The 15,424-nt window shown below is 37.4% G+C and overlaps 2 protein-coding genes across 10 annotated transcripts; one reads left to right on the top strand and one right to left on the bottom strand.

Annotated features, from left to right (window-relative positions):
- Positions 1-2,279: 2,279 nt before the first annotated feature.
- On the top strand, positions 2,280-11,273 carry LOC108984725. 9 transcript variants are annotated; one of them, XR_004802554.1, is made up of 8 exons: positions 2,280-2,512; positions 2,620-2,739; positions 3,923-4,159; positions 4,244-4,344; positions 9,150-9,290; positions 9,399-10,014; positions 10,195-10,242; positions 10,373-10,801. XR_004802554.1 is itself a non-coding variant. In XM_035694695.1 (7 exons), the coding sequence occupies exons 1-5, from the start codon at positions 2,413-2,415 to the stop codon at positions 10,007-10,009; spliced, it is 564 nt and encodes a 187-aa protein (XP_035550588.1). In that variant the 5' UTR covers positions 2,292-2,412; the 3' UTR covers positions 10,010-10,014; positions 10,195-10,242; positions 10,968-11,273. The 9 variants fall into 9 exon arrangements, 6 of the variants coding, with proteins under 6 accessions (XP_035550589.1, XP_035550590.1, XP_035550588.1 ...); XR_004802555.1 differs by having other exon boundaries at positions 2,281-2,512; positions 9,150-9,239; XM_035694695.1 differs by lacking the exons at positions 3,923-4,159; positions 4,244-4,344; positions 10,373-10,801 and adding an exon at positions 10,968-11,273 and having other exon boundaries at positions 2,292-2,512; positions 9,150-9,239; positions 9,399-9,589; positions 9,947-10,014.
- Positions 11,274-11,816: 543 nt separating this feature from the next.
- LOC118349574 (high affinity nitrate transporter 2.7-like) lies at positions 11,817-14,128 on the bottom strand. Its single transcript, XM_035694692.1, has 2 exons — positions 12,862-14,128; positions 11,817-12,265 (listed from the first exon to the last, which is right to left on the bottom strand). The coding sequence occupies exons 1-2, from the start codon at positions 13,992-13,994 to the stop codon at positions 11,998-12,000; spliced, it is 1,401 nt and encodes a 466-aa protein (XP_035550585.1). The 5' UTR covers positions 13,995-14,128; the 3' UTR covers positions 11,817-11,997.
- Positions 14,129-15,424: the final 1,296 nt, after the last annotated feature.

The raw sequence follows: 15,424 nt of genomic DNA, 5'->3' as shown, positions 1-15,424 counted from the left end.
CTCTAGATCCTAAACTCATCTCAATTCATTATTACAATTTTTTTAAATTTTAATGTAAAATATAATAAATAATTTAACTTTTTTAAATCTTAAAATAATAATAATATTAAAAATAATATTCTAACAATATTTTATCATCTCAACTCAACTCAATTCAACTAAACTCATTTCAACATCTAAACACAATCTAAGAAACCTTCATATTTCCTCCAAATAATAGCATCTTAATGGTGGCAGGCCATTTTCGAAAGTCTGGATCGCAATGTAGAGGAAGAACAAAAATACTCTCTCTCTCTCTCTCTCTCTCTCTCTCAATCAAAGTTTTGCCTTTTTGTGTCAGACTCAATGCATTAACAAAAGAGCTTTATTACACAACCTCCACCACACTTCACATTCTACATTTTTTTAAATTTTTTAAATTTTTAATATTTTTTTTAAATTTTTTTTTGAGTTTATTCTTTTTAAATTATTTCAAATTTTTTATTCATTATTCATATAATAAATATTTAATAAAAGAAAAAAATAATAAAAATTAAAAATAATGTGGAGTGTGGAGCTTGTGTGAATAGTAGGAGGTTGAGTAGATTTTTTGTTAACAAAAAAAACTCAAAACTTGGGGAAAATAAAGATTTGGCTGAAGTTTTTGTGGTTTGCTAATTAATTTCAATGGAAAAAATAAATTATTTTTAGCATCTTTTATTTGAAGACTGGGGCTATGAAAGCAACCAGACCTCTTCGATGGTGAATGCTCGTGGTATTTTGCGAGGAGGGGAATTTTTAAAGGTTTAAATTTGGAAACTCACATATGGGGTTAGATTTGTAAAAGGTGATTTTTTTTTTTTTTGAGAGAGAGAAAATGAAAGAAAGTTGGGAATCGGTAAATCTAATATGATTACTGGCACTCTGAGTAAGAATCCACAAATCACCGTGTAGAATCTTGGCAATGTCGTCCAGTGCAAGCTCATGTCCTAAAAAACTTTGATTTTGGGCTTGATGGTAGCGGCAAGTTTAGCAGAGAAAGCCTATAATTTTCAACCAACCTCAGTTCATCATTAATCCAAATCTACAGGAACCATTTTATATGAAATGTGTCCCTTTTCTGTAATAGTTTCGTTTCCTACCATTTTCAATAAGCAAATAGAAGAGTAGTCCCAACGGTGATGGAGATAGACAGAGGACGATAACAAATTGGTTGCAGAGGCGAAATGGTTCGACACAACAATTTGAAGGGGTGATGGTTGTACGTCACGCAACAGTGGGGTGGGTGCAAAGTGCAAAGGTGTCTAAGGCCTCGTTTGTATTCGTAACCCATCTCAACTCATCTTATCTCATCATTACAATTTTCTCAAAATTTTACACAAAATATAATAAACAATTCAACTTTTTCAAATTTCAAAACAAATTTCTCAAATTTTTATATAAAATATAATAAATAATTCAACTTTTATTCTACTATTCACAAATCATCTCAACACATCTCAACTCATCTATGAATCCAAACCACTCCTAAGATCTGTCTTCACATGAGAAATATACATACACGGATAAAGTGAGAGTTTTGCTTTTGCTATACTGTGATGCGGTACATGGGTTTTTTTTATGAGGAGTCTGATATGTCAGCATAGCATTGGCTGTCATTAAACTCACAGCTTCGACATTATCGTTCTAAAGAGGAACTGTTTCTTTAATTATCTAGAGCATTTTTAATTAAATTAAAGTTTCATGTATTTGTTTAATTCTACATGGTTAGTGCTGATTATCATTTTTTATTAAATAATTTTATAATTTAATATTAAATTATAGAAAAATTATTTATTATTCATTACTTAGCATTAAATTATTTGACATCATATAAATAAATGGTGAGAAAATAATGATTAAGATCACAATGAATATGATATTTTTTTCAATTCTACGGTGTATCTAACTGTTTGTTTGTAGGGTTTTTTAAAGTAATATTGAGTATTTAATGCATATAATAGGAATTATTTTATATTGATATTAATACAAATTTTGCTACTCATCATTCCTATACACTATATATCATATTTATTTTTAATTTTTTAATTTTTTTTACTTTTATTCTCCATAAATTAATTGATTTATTCTATTCATTATCTATGTACCATACATTTATTAAGAAAAAAAATAAAAATAAAATTATGTGTAGTATGTGATGTGAGGGTGATGAAGAGAAATTTTCAATTAATATTGATCTATCTATTAGAAAGCATACTGATTTTGATGAATATAGTAAAGCAAAACGACGATGGTTTCCTCGTTTTTCTTTCAAAATGAAATAATTGTCACTACTCCTACCCAAGGTAGATTCGCTTTGTTGATCCGAAAGATCCATTGTGGGTGGGGGGGTCCTTTGAAGGAAGGAAAGGCCCTTCGGAACCACAGCCGGTAATGTGGATGGCGCACTCGACCAAATTTCTCCGTCCGATCAGACAATCTATTACTGTGATAACCTCGTCTTATCCACCAATCTTTCATTCCAGAAAATCCTGTGAGTTTGTCTCTCTTTCTCTCCGTGTATTTCTCTCGTAAAATTTGTCTCCTGACAATTCTCGACCGCTTTCTTAATTTTCTTTGCGTTCCACTACTTTCTCGCAGATTATGCCAAATTTGAACCTTTAAAGACGTTGATAAAGGCCCTTGAACCTGTTCTTCGCAACCGCGTGTCAGCATTTGAGCGTCAATTAATCCCATGGAGAAAATATTTCTGTTTTTCAGGTAATTCGCTCTAAATCTTCTATTTGATTTAAGTCAAAATTTTGCGTCATTTTCATTCAGTCTTAGGGTAGGTTTTGGGGGTGAGATGAGAATTTTGTGTTTTGTTTTGAAGTTTAAAATATTAAGTTTTAATATTATTATTGTTTTGGGATTTGAAAAATGTGTATTGGGATTTGAAAAAATTGAATTGTTTATTATATTTTGTATGGGGATTTAAAAAAGGTGTGATGATGAGATGAGATGAGATGAGAATTTTGTGTTTTGGTTTTGGCCCCAAACCTGCCCTAGCGTTACAGCGTAAAAGTCAAGTGCTTGCTGCATATAAATTGTAAGGTTATTTATCTTTTTTTATTCAATATTACTGTTAATGCAAAATCTTGTGGTTCCGTATCTTGGGTTACATTTCGAAGGCTTTTAAAGAATTTCCCACGTTGCGTATCTTTTTTTAGTCCAAACATGGAAGTGGGCGGCGGGCGCGTCCCCAATTTAAGTTTCACAAGTTGAACTTCCCATGTTTAGAATCTAAATACATAACCAAGCACGTAGATAATGTAATTTTCATCAAGTTTAGCTTTCGTTACTACGCTATTCTGATGACGTTCGTGTTCGTGCGGGGATAATGGAACTCGTATCTGTCAAATGTAAAACTTAGGCACTGGAATTATATAACCACTTCGAGGGGGTTTAGCCTCCAATACTAAGCAAATTGACTGCAGAAATTTGATACCTTTTCATTACTGGAAGTGCTTTAAATAGAACAGAAATAAAAACAACAGAAATACAACGTGACCAACAATTAACGGGCTCAACAATCCACAAACAACGTGGTAAATAACTGCCCAAGACCCTTTCCACCATAATTCTCGGCACATCACTTTATGACCCAGACTTGACTCAACAGAATTATAAATGACTCAATAAACATAAACGTAGACTCATAACCCAATACAAATACTGACCCACAACAATAGATAAGCCATTAAGCAAATGGCACGTGACACTTCCATTCCCATCAGAAGACCTTGCCCACAAGGTCAGGGAAGTCTTTTGCTAAAATCGAATATTCTACCCAAGATGCTTCACCGTGTTCCAAGCCTTTCCATTTGACCAACAATTCTGAAACTGCAGTATTTCGTTTCTTCTTCATCCTGCGTTGTAAAATCTCTTCTGGTTCTGCTCGTAGGATGCCTTCTGGATTACTTGGAGGAATTGTGGCTACAAGGTGATTTCGACTTCCTAGCTTCCTCTTTAAATTCGAAACATGGACTACTGGATGGACTTGAGCTTCAGACGGCAGCTCCAATTTGTAAGCAACAGTGCCAATTTTTTCCAGAATTTGGTAGGGCCCGTAGAACCTTGGGGATAACTTCAGATTGCGCCTCTGTATTACCGAATGCTGTTTGTAGGGCTGGAGACGAAGGTACACCCAATCTCCAATCTCAAAACTCCTTTCAGTTCTTTTCAAGTCTGCAAATTTCTTCATTCGTTCTTGGGCCAATTGCAGGTTCCCCTTCAAAATCCGTATTATCTGGTCTCGGGACTTCATATTTTCTTCCACCGCTTGCACAGAAGTTGACCCATAAGTAAAAGGGAGCAACCTTGGAGGTGAGTATCCATATACTGCTTCAAATGGTGTTAATTTAGTTGATGTGTGAGTGTTAGTGTTGTACCACCACTCAGCTAGGGGTAGCCATTTTACCCATTCCTTCGGTCGATCACCAGTAAAACATCGTAAGTACTGCTCTACACACTTGTTCACAATTTCTGTCTGACCATCCGTTTGAGGATGGTAAGATGAGCTAAATTTTAATTCTGTACCTTGTAATTTAAATAGCTCCCTCCAAAAATTACTAGTGAATGTTGGGTCTCGATCGGACACAATCGAACTAGGCATTCCGTGCAACTTGAATATATTGGTCATGAAAACTTGGGCAATTTTAGAGGCAGTGTACGGATGAGCTATGGGTATGAAGTGGGCATATTTAGAGAGTCTGTCCACTACAACTAATATAACACTATACCCACTAGAGATGGGTAATCCTTCAATAAAGTCAAGGGAAATGTCAGTCCATACCTTATCGGGAATAGGCAATGGTTGAAGGAGGCCAGCTGGATGAATATTTTCTGTTTTATTCCTCTGACATACTTCACACTCTCTGATGAAATTTATTATATCCCTTTTCATTCCCACCCAGTAAAATTCTGCTCTAGCTCTCTGCAGTGTCTTATGAATTCCCGAATGTCCTGCTGGAGGACTGCTGTGAACTAGTCGTAGCAGCTGGTCCTTAAGAGATGAAGAAGCCCCAATATACAACCTATTTTTATAAAACATGAGTCCTTCCTTCATGCTATATTTCTGGAGGTCTAATTCTCCCTTCTCATAGTCTTGTAGCAGCCTTTGTAACTCAGAGTCAGTTCTGTAGGATTCTTTAAGTTGTGCTGTCCAGTGGGCTGTTGGCATGGATATAGCTGCTAGTTCCCCTATGTTCTCTTCTTCCTTCCTTGATAATGCATCAGCTACTGAGTTTTCTTTTCCTTTTTTGTACTCCACAGAAAAATCATAGCCTAAGAGCTTGGTGAGCCATTTTTGTTGGAGAGGAGTTCCCACCTTTTGTTCTAGAAGATATTTGAGGCTTTGATGATCTGTTTGCACCATAAATGAGTGTCCCAACAAATATGCTCTCCATTTTTTTACTGCTAGTACAACTGCCATAAGCTCCTTTTCATAGGTTGATAGTTGTAAGGCTTTCCCTTGTAAGGCTTGACTCATGTAGGCAATGGGCCTTCCCTGTTGCATCAAAACAGCCCCAATCCCATACCCCGATGCATCACATTGAATAGTAAAGGGTTTAGTAAAGTCAGGTAAAATCAAAACTGGGGGGTTAGTGACAGCCTTCTTAAGATTTTGAAATGCTTCCCTTGCTAAATCTGACCACGTAAAGGAATTTTTTTTAAGGAGCGCCGTTAGAGGAGCAGCTATGAGACCATATCCTTTTATGAACTTACGGTAATACCCTGTTAATCCCAAGAACCCTCTTAGAGATTTTAGGCTACTTGGAAAAGGCCAATTCAGCATGGACTCTATCTTTTTGGGATCAGCTCTAACTCCCTCTTTAGAAATCAAGTGTCCAAGGTATTCAATTTCAGAACATCCAAAACTACACTTAGATTTCTTAGCAAAGAGTTGATGCTGTTTGAGGATTAACAGAACAGTTTCTAAATGTTGAAGATGGTCTTCCAAGGTTTGGCTATATACAAGGATGTCATCGAAGAAAACTAAGATGAACTTCCTTAAATATGGCTTGAAAATATCATTCATGAGGGATTGAAAAGTGGAGGGGGCATTAGTCAATCCAAAAGGCATTACCAAAAATTCATAATGCCCTTCATGAGTCCGAAAGGCAGTTTTTGGAATATCTTCGGGGTGGACTCTTATTTGGTGATACCCAGATCTTAGATCAAGCTTACTAAAAATAATTGCTCCATGTAGTTCATCTAGTAGCTCATCTACTATAGGGATGGGAAATTTTACTTTAATGGTTTCCTTGTTTAGAGTGCGGTAATCTACACATAGCCTCCAACTTCCATCATGTTTCCTTACTAAGAGTACCGGGGATGAGAATGGACTTTGGCTAGGTCTAATTATCCCCGATGAAAGCATTTCTTGGATCAACTTCTCTATTTCGGTTTTCTGGAAGTATGGGTACCTGTAAGGCCCTAGACACGTAGGTTTAGTACCAGGATGTAGGTCGATATGATGGTCATGTGATCTGGTTGGTGGAAGTCCTTTTGGTTCTTCGAAAACCTCCTCAAATTTAGATATCAATTCATGAAAAACAGGAGCAACATCCAAGGAAAATAAAGATTCTGTTTGGTTAAGAAGTTGTATCACTAAACCCCTTTTGTTTTGTTTAGATACCTTTCCAAACTTCTCCCCTTCTATCATGGATAAATCAGAGGGGTACATACCTTGCAAAATCTGTTTCTGATTGTTGACCTTAAACTCCATTAAGAGTTTAGAGAAATCCCACAGAATGGGACCCAAAGTCCTGAGCCACTGCACACCTAGCACCACATCGCAACCTCCCAGCGTGAGAATGTAAAAATCAGTACGAATTGAGTTACCTTGCATTTGCAGTCTAGCCTCCAAACACCTCCCTTGGCTGAGCAAGGTATCTCCATTGGCTACCTTAACAGCCAATCCATCCGTAGGTTCAACCCGAAGCTTAGCCTTCATAGGGATAGAAGGATCCATAAAATTATGGGTGCTTCCTGTGTCAATGAGGATAACCACCCTAATTCCATGAATCTGTCCAATGAGGCGCATAGTCCTTGGGCTTGGAGAACCCAACAAGGCATGTATGGAAATTCCAGGCTCCAATTCTACTATTTCTGGATCTGATTTTGATTTGCTGCATTCCCCTTCAAACTCTACCATAGAACAGTTAGGCTTGTTTTCTTCTTCCTCACTTGAGTCTTCACATTCCATAATAAATAATCTAGCAGCCTTGCACATATGTCTCGGTCCCCATTTCTCATCACAGTTGTAGCAAAGGCCCTTCTCTCTTCGTTCCTTCATCTGTATAGGAGTTAACCTCTGCACTGGTACAATGGCTTTCCTTTCTGCAGCAGGTGGTAAGCTAAGAGGAGGTCTGGTTGGCCCTAACCCCATCTTGTTTGACCTTCGAAACGCTGCCACATTTTCCTCCTGCATTTTTGCTAATCCGTAAGCTGTAATAAGAGTTTGTGGGTTAAGCATTCTCACCATAAATCTTATGTCTTCACGCAGGCCAGTTAAAAAACAGCTAAGCTTATAAGGCTCAGCAAGCCCCCTCAGTTGGTTGGAGAGAGTCTCAAACTGAGTTTTGTAAGCCTCAACTGTAGTGGTTTGGCGTAGCTTCATGAGTGCCTCCATGGGATCGTCATACACTGAAGATCCAAACCTGGTTTGTAGTGCCCGAACAAATCCTTCCCAGCTGGTTAATCCTCCAGAAGCTTCAAGATCTTGGAACCAGATGAGAGCCTTCCCTTCCATGTGGAAGGAAGCTAATAAAACTCTATGATGAGGATTTGTTTGGTGATATGTGAAGAACTGGTTGCGGGTCTTCTCCATCAAACCTTGGAAAGTCAAGGCGTATGGCTCTAGTTTGAATACCTCCATGCTCTTCAAATAAGGGATTTGTCACCTGTGCGCCTGATTCATTCCCAGAATCCTCTTGTTTCTTCCCATTAATTCTCACCAAGGCATCTACATTAGCTGCAACAGCTTGCAATTGCTGAGCTAAGCCTTCAACAGCATGTTGTAATGAATCTTGTTTCTTTTGATAAACCTCCTGAGACTGTTTGACTAAAGCCAAAGACTCAGATAATTGAGAATAACGAGTGCCAGTGCCCTCTGCCATGGGCCCAAACCTGGCTCTGATACCAATGTCAAATGTAAAACTTAGGCACTGGAATTATATAACCACTTCGAGGGGGTTTAGCCTCCAATACTAAGCAAATTGACTGCAGAAATTTGATACCTTTTCATTACTGGAAGTGCTTTAAATAGAACAGAAATAAAAACAACAGAAATACAACGTGACCAACAATTAACGGGCTCAACAATCCACAAACAACGTGGTAAATAACTGCCCAAGACCCTTTCCACCATAATTCTCGGCACATCACTTTATGACCCAGACTTGACTCAACAGAATTATAAATGACTCAATAAACATAAACGTAGACTCATAACCCAATACAAATACTGACCCACAACAATAGATAAGCCATTAAGCAAATGGCACGTGACAGTATCTTACGCTACAGTGGCCTGTTTCAATCTACTGGGAAAATTTACTTTACTTTAGCCCTGCACTGCACCTACCTATTCCCTGAAAGAGTTGCAAAGCTTAACCATTTCAAAAGGGAGTGTCTTGTGGAGAAAATGGTTTACATAATGAGATGGGTCACATGGTGTTATCGTTTCCCATCCATTTATTGCAGTGTTATTATCCATCTAATCTAGTTTTAGAGATGCTATACCACTAATATTTATTATATAGAGTTTAACAGCAGTTATTTTCTGGGCTTATACTTTGCTTGTTAACTTCTTTTGAGAATCGACTGAGGTCCTTCCTAATGCAATAAGCAATACATATTATGTTATTTGTTTAATATGCAACTTTTTTTTTTTTTTTAAGAAGAGGATGGTACTCCAATTTTATTGATTGCCCTCACTTGTGGCGGAGGAAAACCGTGGTTACATCAAGACACCTGGGGGATACAAATAAATCAAAAGGCCCAAAATCCAGGCATAAAAAACTAATACTTCCGAAGACCAGACAAAATATCCAAAATTACAAACTTATCAAACTTAATATGCAACCTGTTTTAATATTATGGTTGTTGCGATGACATTCTTGTAGGGCATAAGCTAAGTATCGGATGCATACTTGCTGTGTCGGTTGTAATGGAGTCTAGAAGCTTTCAGCCTCTTGTTGTTTATGCTATGGATGGTGAGTAGAACATATCAACCAGTATTATGGGCTATATGTTCCATTTTTAAGGTATCAGCATCTTTTAAACTTGTACCCATAGTTAATTTTCATGCATTGAATTTCAAATTTTCATTAACATGGATCTTGATATTTTGCTGGATGATCACCACTTGTCAGATGCTTTGGATGAGGAAGAAGATCCGTGGACCTTCTGGATGTTTGCCCAGAAATTCTGGCTACCTGGTTTTTTATTTCTTACTGTGTTGACAAACTTGGATCATCCTATTGCACTCATTGCAATCAAAATTATTTTGTTACTCCTAAGCACAAATCCTTGTCCTCTCTCAGTCTATGTTTTTGTTGGTCAGGTAAGTATTCCATTTCACCTTGTTGTACTCATGACTTAAGAGAGGGTCCAATAAAAAAGCTTTCTAAACTCTTGTATAGAACTCACGAACTAGGGTATCAAGAGGCAATCCATCCCCTAGTGTTTGACTAGTGAGCTGAAGAAATACGTGGATTCTCGACAGATGAATAAATTTTTTAATTTTGTTGAACATAATGGGAACAATCAATTTTCATCAATATGCGGTTATCTCATAGGATATATATTTTCATTATTGTTGATAATTTCTTGTGTAAAATCCTTGCTATTATGATTTTGTCCTCCCTGGTATCGTCTTGACTATTTCAGTGGCTGATATGATTCTACATACTTGGAGTAGATCAATGGTCTATTAAATTGGGGTAGCTGCTTTGAATTTAAGTGGAAACCAAGGCTTTGTTGAGTGAGGTAACTATAGACTACAATATGTCATTTTTGAGTTATGAGGTTGAAATCTCAGGAGTTACTCTTTGTTCTTTGTTCCTATATGCATATAACTCGAAGAAAAAAACTACTGTTATAGGAAAAAAAGGATCTTGCTTGACCATTCCTTGATGAGCTTATTATTTCAAACTTTACATGTTGCAGTTATGTCATCAATCTATGCGCAAAGAGCCTCACTTGTACAGAAAAAAGGTGTGCCTATTTTTTTACTATTTGCATTGACTTTTTATTCCAATACTTTTCTCCAGTTTTTATGGCGCTAAGGTTATATATATGTACTGGATATGGCATCTAGTGAGAGTTTTTTGGATGGCTGTGACAGTTTACTTGGGCTTGCAAGTACACATGCTTATTGAGGGAAGTTGGTTCTACCAATACTTATGTCAAAGGGCATCACTCCACCCATTGGATGCCCATTCCATGATTTTAGAAACTTGTTAAAAATTAGTTTCCCCTCCCCACGATTTTTAACTTTTTATTTATTTTTTATTTTTGTATTTCTCCCATCTTATAATTCCTGGTTCTGCTGCCCTTGCTTATAAGGAAAGAATGGAGAAGAAACAGGATAAAGACTAGAACATGATGTGTTTTCCTAATTCTCTCTTTCAAACGCTTATCAGGCTGCAGTTTCTCATAGCCACGTGTATTTCATAGCTAAATTTGGACTGCCTATATATCATCTGTGACAATTGATCCATGATCTGATTATGTGCCTATGTTTCCATGGAAATTATTCAATGACTTCTTCGAATTGACATCTTAATTGGTCGCATGCACTATGGTTTATAACAATTTAGATTTGATAATTGTGGGTAGAATGGAGTGAGTGGATCAACTTCCAATCTCATTCAAATGTCTTGGATGTATTTTTACAAATAGATTGCTTTTATTCACAGCTGATATCTTTTGCTTTGTAGTCACTATACGCTAAAAATGTTGAAGTTCAAGACTATAAGCTTCTCTGCATTGCTAGAGTCGAACTGAAAGAAGAAAAGTTCACTTTGGTTGGAATTCTGGGAGGTTGGTGGGCTCTGCCAAGACTCTTTTTTCAGGGCTTTTCCATGGTTAGGGATAGAGCTCTGAAGCATTATTGAGAAAACAACTGAATAAGTTAATTTAACCATAATTAGCATCAGCTTCTTTGTCAAGCACTATAAGTCGTTGGCATATAGCATAAGAACAGTTAATTAACAGAAAGGAAAGCAGGCAGTTAGATGAGCTTAGCCGGAAATCCAGTAAGCAGTAATCGGATTTAGCGATGTTTATAATTCTTTCCGTAGTCTTCTTTATTTTGGCAGTAATCGGGTTACAACCGAATACCTGGTTGGTACAATAAATCATAAAATCCAAACCCGTCATAAAAACCAACTATATAAATAATTAAGCACTATCCAAGATAATAAAATAAGCATTAAAACAAAACAGAAAAAAAGATGCATACCTTAATAAAATAAAACTAACCAGTAGACAAACCTCTTATTTATGTCGAAATACGTGTAGCTTTCTTGCTATTCTTCTTTACAAAAGTACTAATATTCTGCTTTAGGATAGAACCATCCCACGAAAGCATATCTTTTGTTTCTTTTGCCTTTTACATGTATACTTTTAGAAAATTTTATTCACCACCTTATCATCTAATTTTCATTTTATTATGTAAGATATGACACATTTATCACTACTGAGTGATGATGATAAATGTATCATATCTTAAATGGTAGGATAAAAATAAGATGAGAATATAAAATATAACATTACTCGATAAAATGTTTTCATAAATGGTTCATTGCAGATAATCTCCATCAAAAAATAAGAACACTCTTGTCCACATGGATTAAGTTTTGAGTTTTCTTAATGATTCGTGATAGAACCAATTGAGAAAATATTTTTCCCTTCATTATTATCTTAGAAACAAATAATTATACATGCCATGAACGTGCTGGGGGAACCTTATTCTATCAAGTGGTAATGATCATCATCATCTGCAATATTGGGTTTCATGGGAAGATGATGAGAGGCTGCAGGGCCGCAAAACATTCCGCCCCATTGCGGGAAGTAGATGAGGGTGATTGGGAGAGTGCAGACGAGCATCATAACCCCCATGAGAGAGATGCTTGTCTGCTTCGAGAACTTAGAGCCTGAAAACAACAAGAGCTGCGTCACCACTGCCCCCACCGTCCCTCCACTACCTGTCATCCCCGATATCACTCCAAGCGACCTGCGGGCATTAATACCACAAGTATATAAATATCATCTTCGCAAACTAATTCTAGAAGTACTACTATCAACTGTGTCCCAACTACTAATAGGACTTTTCTTCCGTTTTTATCGACCAGGACAAACGGGCTCTTGAAATGATTAGTACAAAAACAAAGTTCTTGAATCGTGTCAAATGAATCTTGTCAAACACGTACACAAACAAACAAACTTATGAAATGTGGAAAGTACCGACACTATTTTTCTAACCGACACTATTTTTCTAGTCTGACCGAAATATTTTCTGTCGTGACAAAGCCACGGAATCGTATATGCATATTTTTTTAATTTTTAAGGTTATTATTAATCATTTTTTGTATCCATCGTCCTTTTGTATTATACTGAATAATTGATAATAAAAAAATGACGACTTTTTAACAATTTAATATGGAGATAATAAAAAACAAGTATATCTGGTAAACTTTTTTGAAATATATAAATATTAATTTAAATTAAATGGTTTAGCGTTCCAAACAAATAAGTACTTTTTATTTTATTTTATTTTTGTGACCGTGAGATTTTTAATGTTCCAATTTTCATGGGTCAAGCAAAACTCACCTCTTGGAAACGAAAGGAACCACGCCGAACGTGAGACCACTTGCGGCTTGAACGAACACAGCGAAACCACACATCACCGTTATGGAACCCCACAGAGAATTGACTCGTCCCAGTAACACACACAGCAACCCCGCCAGTGTCTGCACCACCCACAACCCCCACAGCCTCCCTCTCATTCCAAACCTCTTCCCCATCTCGTCGGAAATCACCCCTCCTATCGGCCGGGAAAAAAAATTGGCCATTCCAAAGCTCGCCGCTATCGTCCCAGCCAGGTCCAGATTCACATTAAACCTGTCGTAGAAGTACTGCGCTATGATATTATTTGTTGTCAGCTCCACTCCAAAACAGTATCCGTATGTTAAAGCCAGTATCCACCCTCTGTAATTCTTAATCCCATTGCATAGAATTTTCAGAAAGTTCTCTTTTGGGGTCTTAATATTGGAGCGTTTGTATTTCCCGGAAGGAAGGTCTTGGCCATAAACCAAGACCAATATTGCTGTCACTACTTGGAATATTGCAGGCACGATAAAAGCAGCACGCCAAGCGGTGGAAGATGGTATCTGGAGGGATATGAAGAGAGTGTATATGAGCGGCATGACCAACTGGGTGACGCCCGAGCCCATGTTAGCCCAGCCGGCGGCGACTCCGTTGGCAAGCCCGACGACGGGGCCGGAGAACATAGAGCTCATCCAGAACTGGTTGGCGACGAAGTTAGCAAGCGAAAAGCCTACTAGGAAGCGAATAAGAATGAACGATTTCGGCGATGATACGAGAGACATGGAGAGGATGACAGGCGCGGTAAGGAGAGACAGCGTGGCGGAGGCGACGCGAGGGCCAACGAGGTCGCATGTAGGCCCCATGGCAAAGCGGGAGAAGATGGCGCCGACAAAGGAAGCTATGCCGGCGTTGCCAATATCAGTGTCGGTGAGGTTGAGGTCTTCACGGATGATGGCGAGGAGAGGAGGGATAGAGAAGGTTGAGAAGAAGCAGGAGAAGAGAGAGAGCCATGCAAGGTGGAAGGCTCGCATGTGGGGTGGCGCTATCGAGAGAGGTCGGATTACGGTGGCTTTTGAATCAGCATCGACAGGTAAGGAGAAGGTCGGTGCTTTTTCGGATTCATGATCAGCTTCCATGGAAGAATTAAAGTTCAGGAACTGGATACCTTTGTGGGACTGTTAATAAGTAGATGTTCGTTCTAATAGTGGCTGATCATGGCCAGACAACTTTCCTAGGTAGTTGGCCAAATGATTCGAAAAGAATTAGAATGGTAGCATACCACGTAGACCCCACATGAATCGAATGGTGCACCGCTCTGCAGAGGAAAGAAAAAAAAAAAAAATTGGTGATTCACCCTGTCGTCTTCCCCCCTAGCAAGGGACACCGTGGACCGGCTCAGATTCCTGTCCTTTTCTCCCTCTTCCATACGACTCCCGTAAGTCACCCTCACAAACTCTCTCTCTCAACCAGCTTTTAGATCTCCTGATCTCTTTTGTTATTAAAAAGATAAAATTATTCCTGAATTTATTAAACTTTCAGACGTTATATAATTGCACTTTTCTTCGAAATCAAGTGCCATAATTTATCTTTAGAATTAGTTTCTATTGGAGTCACATACGCACTTAATTAATTATTTTGAAACAATATATATAAAACCATCACAGTAATATCGGTGCAGCATGATTTAGAATGATACATTCGACATTTTTCTTTCTTTTTTTTTTTCAAAAAATCTACTCAACCTCCTACTATTCATACAACCTCCACACTCCACATTATTTTTAATTTTTTTTATTTTTTTCTTTTATTAAATATTTATTATATAAATAATGAATAAATAATTTAAAAAGAATAAACTCAAAAAAAAATTTTAAAAAAATATTAAAAATTTAAAAAATTTAAAAAAGTGTGGAGTGTGGAGTGTGGTGGAGGTTGTGTAGCAAAACTCTAAAAAGACAGATTTTATTGGCATACCTTGTGATTTGCATAACTGAAGAAAGAGGTCGATGAACAATGAGGAATGGGGGGTAGTGCGATGGTTGGCACGGTCTGGAGGGCAGCAATGCGATGGTTCGTGCAACTACAGTGGAGTGTGCCTATCTGGTCTGGAGCTCCTCCATCGACACCGGAATTAGTCGTAGAGCGTGCAGCCGTATTATTATTTTTCCTTTGCCATATGATTATGAATTAATGCACATTAATCTTCTATATATAACTATCTCTATTATATAAGTGGCTATTAAACAAAAATTATTATCTTAACGGAGCTACAGTAAATTTACTGTTAGTTTTTTTATTTTCTGTTAAGTCTCCGTATGTAGCCATTTTTAGTTCACAATTGACACACGTTCACCTAAACCCAGTGAATACCGCCAGCAACTCAACCAAAAGGAACTTTGTCAAAGCAGGAATTTTGTCCATTTTTCCTTTACTTGGCACGCCTTTGAATGCAAGTGCAACTTTGTAAAAAAACTTTTTTTCTTTTTAGGTTTGGTGTGCTGGAAGGGAGACATCATTTTCAGGTCAACAATACATTTACGGTGGGCTCAATTATTTTACAATTTTT

Source organism: Juglans regia, chromosome 10, assembly GCF_001411555.2.
Source record: "Juglans regia cultivar Chandler chromosome 10, Walnut 2.0, whole genome shotgun sequence".
NCBI lineage: Eukaryota > Viridiplantae > Streptophyta > Magnoliopsida > Fagales > Juglandaceae > Juglans > Juglans regia.
This window is presented reverse-complemented; position numbering and strand designations above follow the sequence as displayed.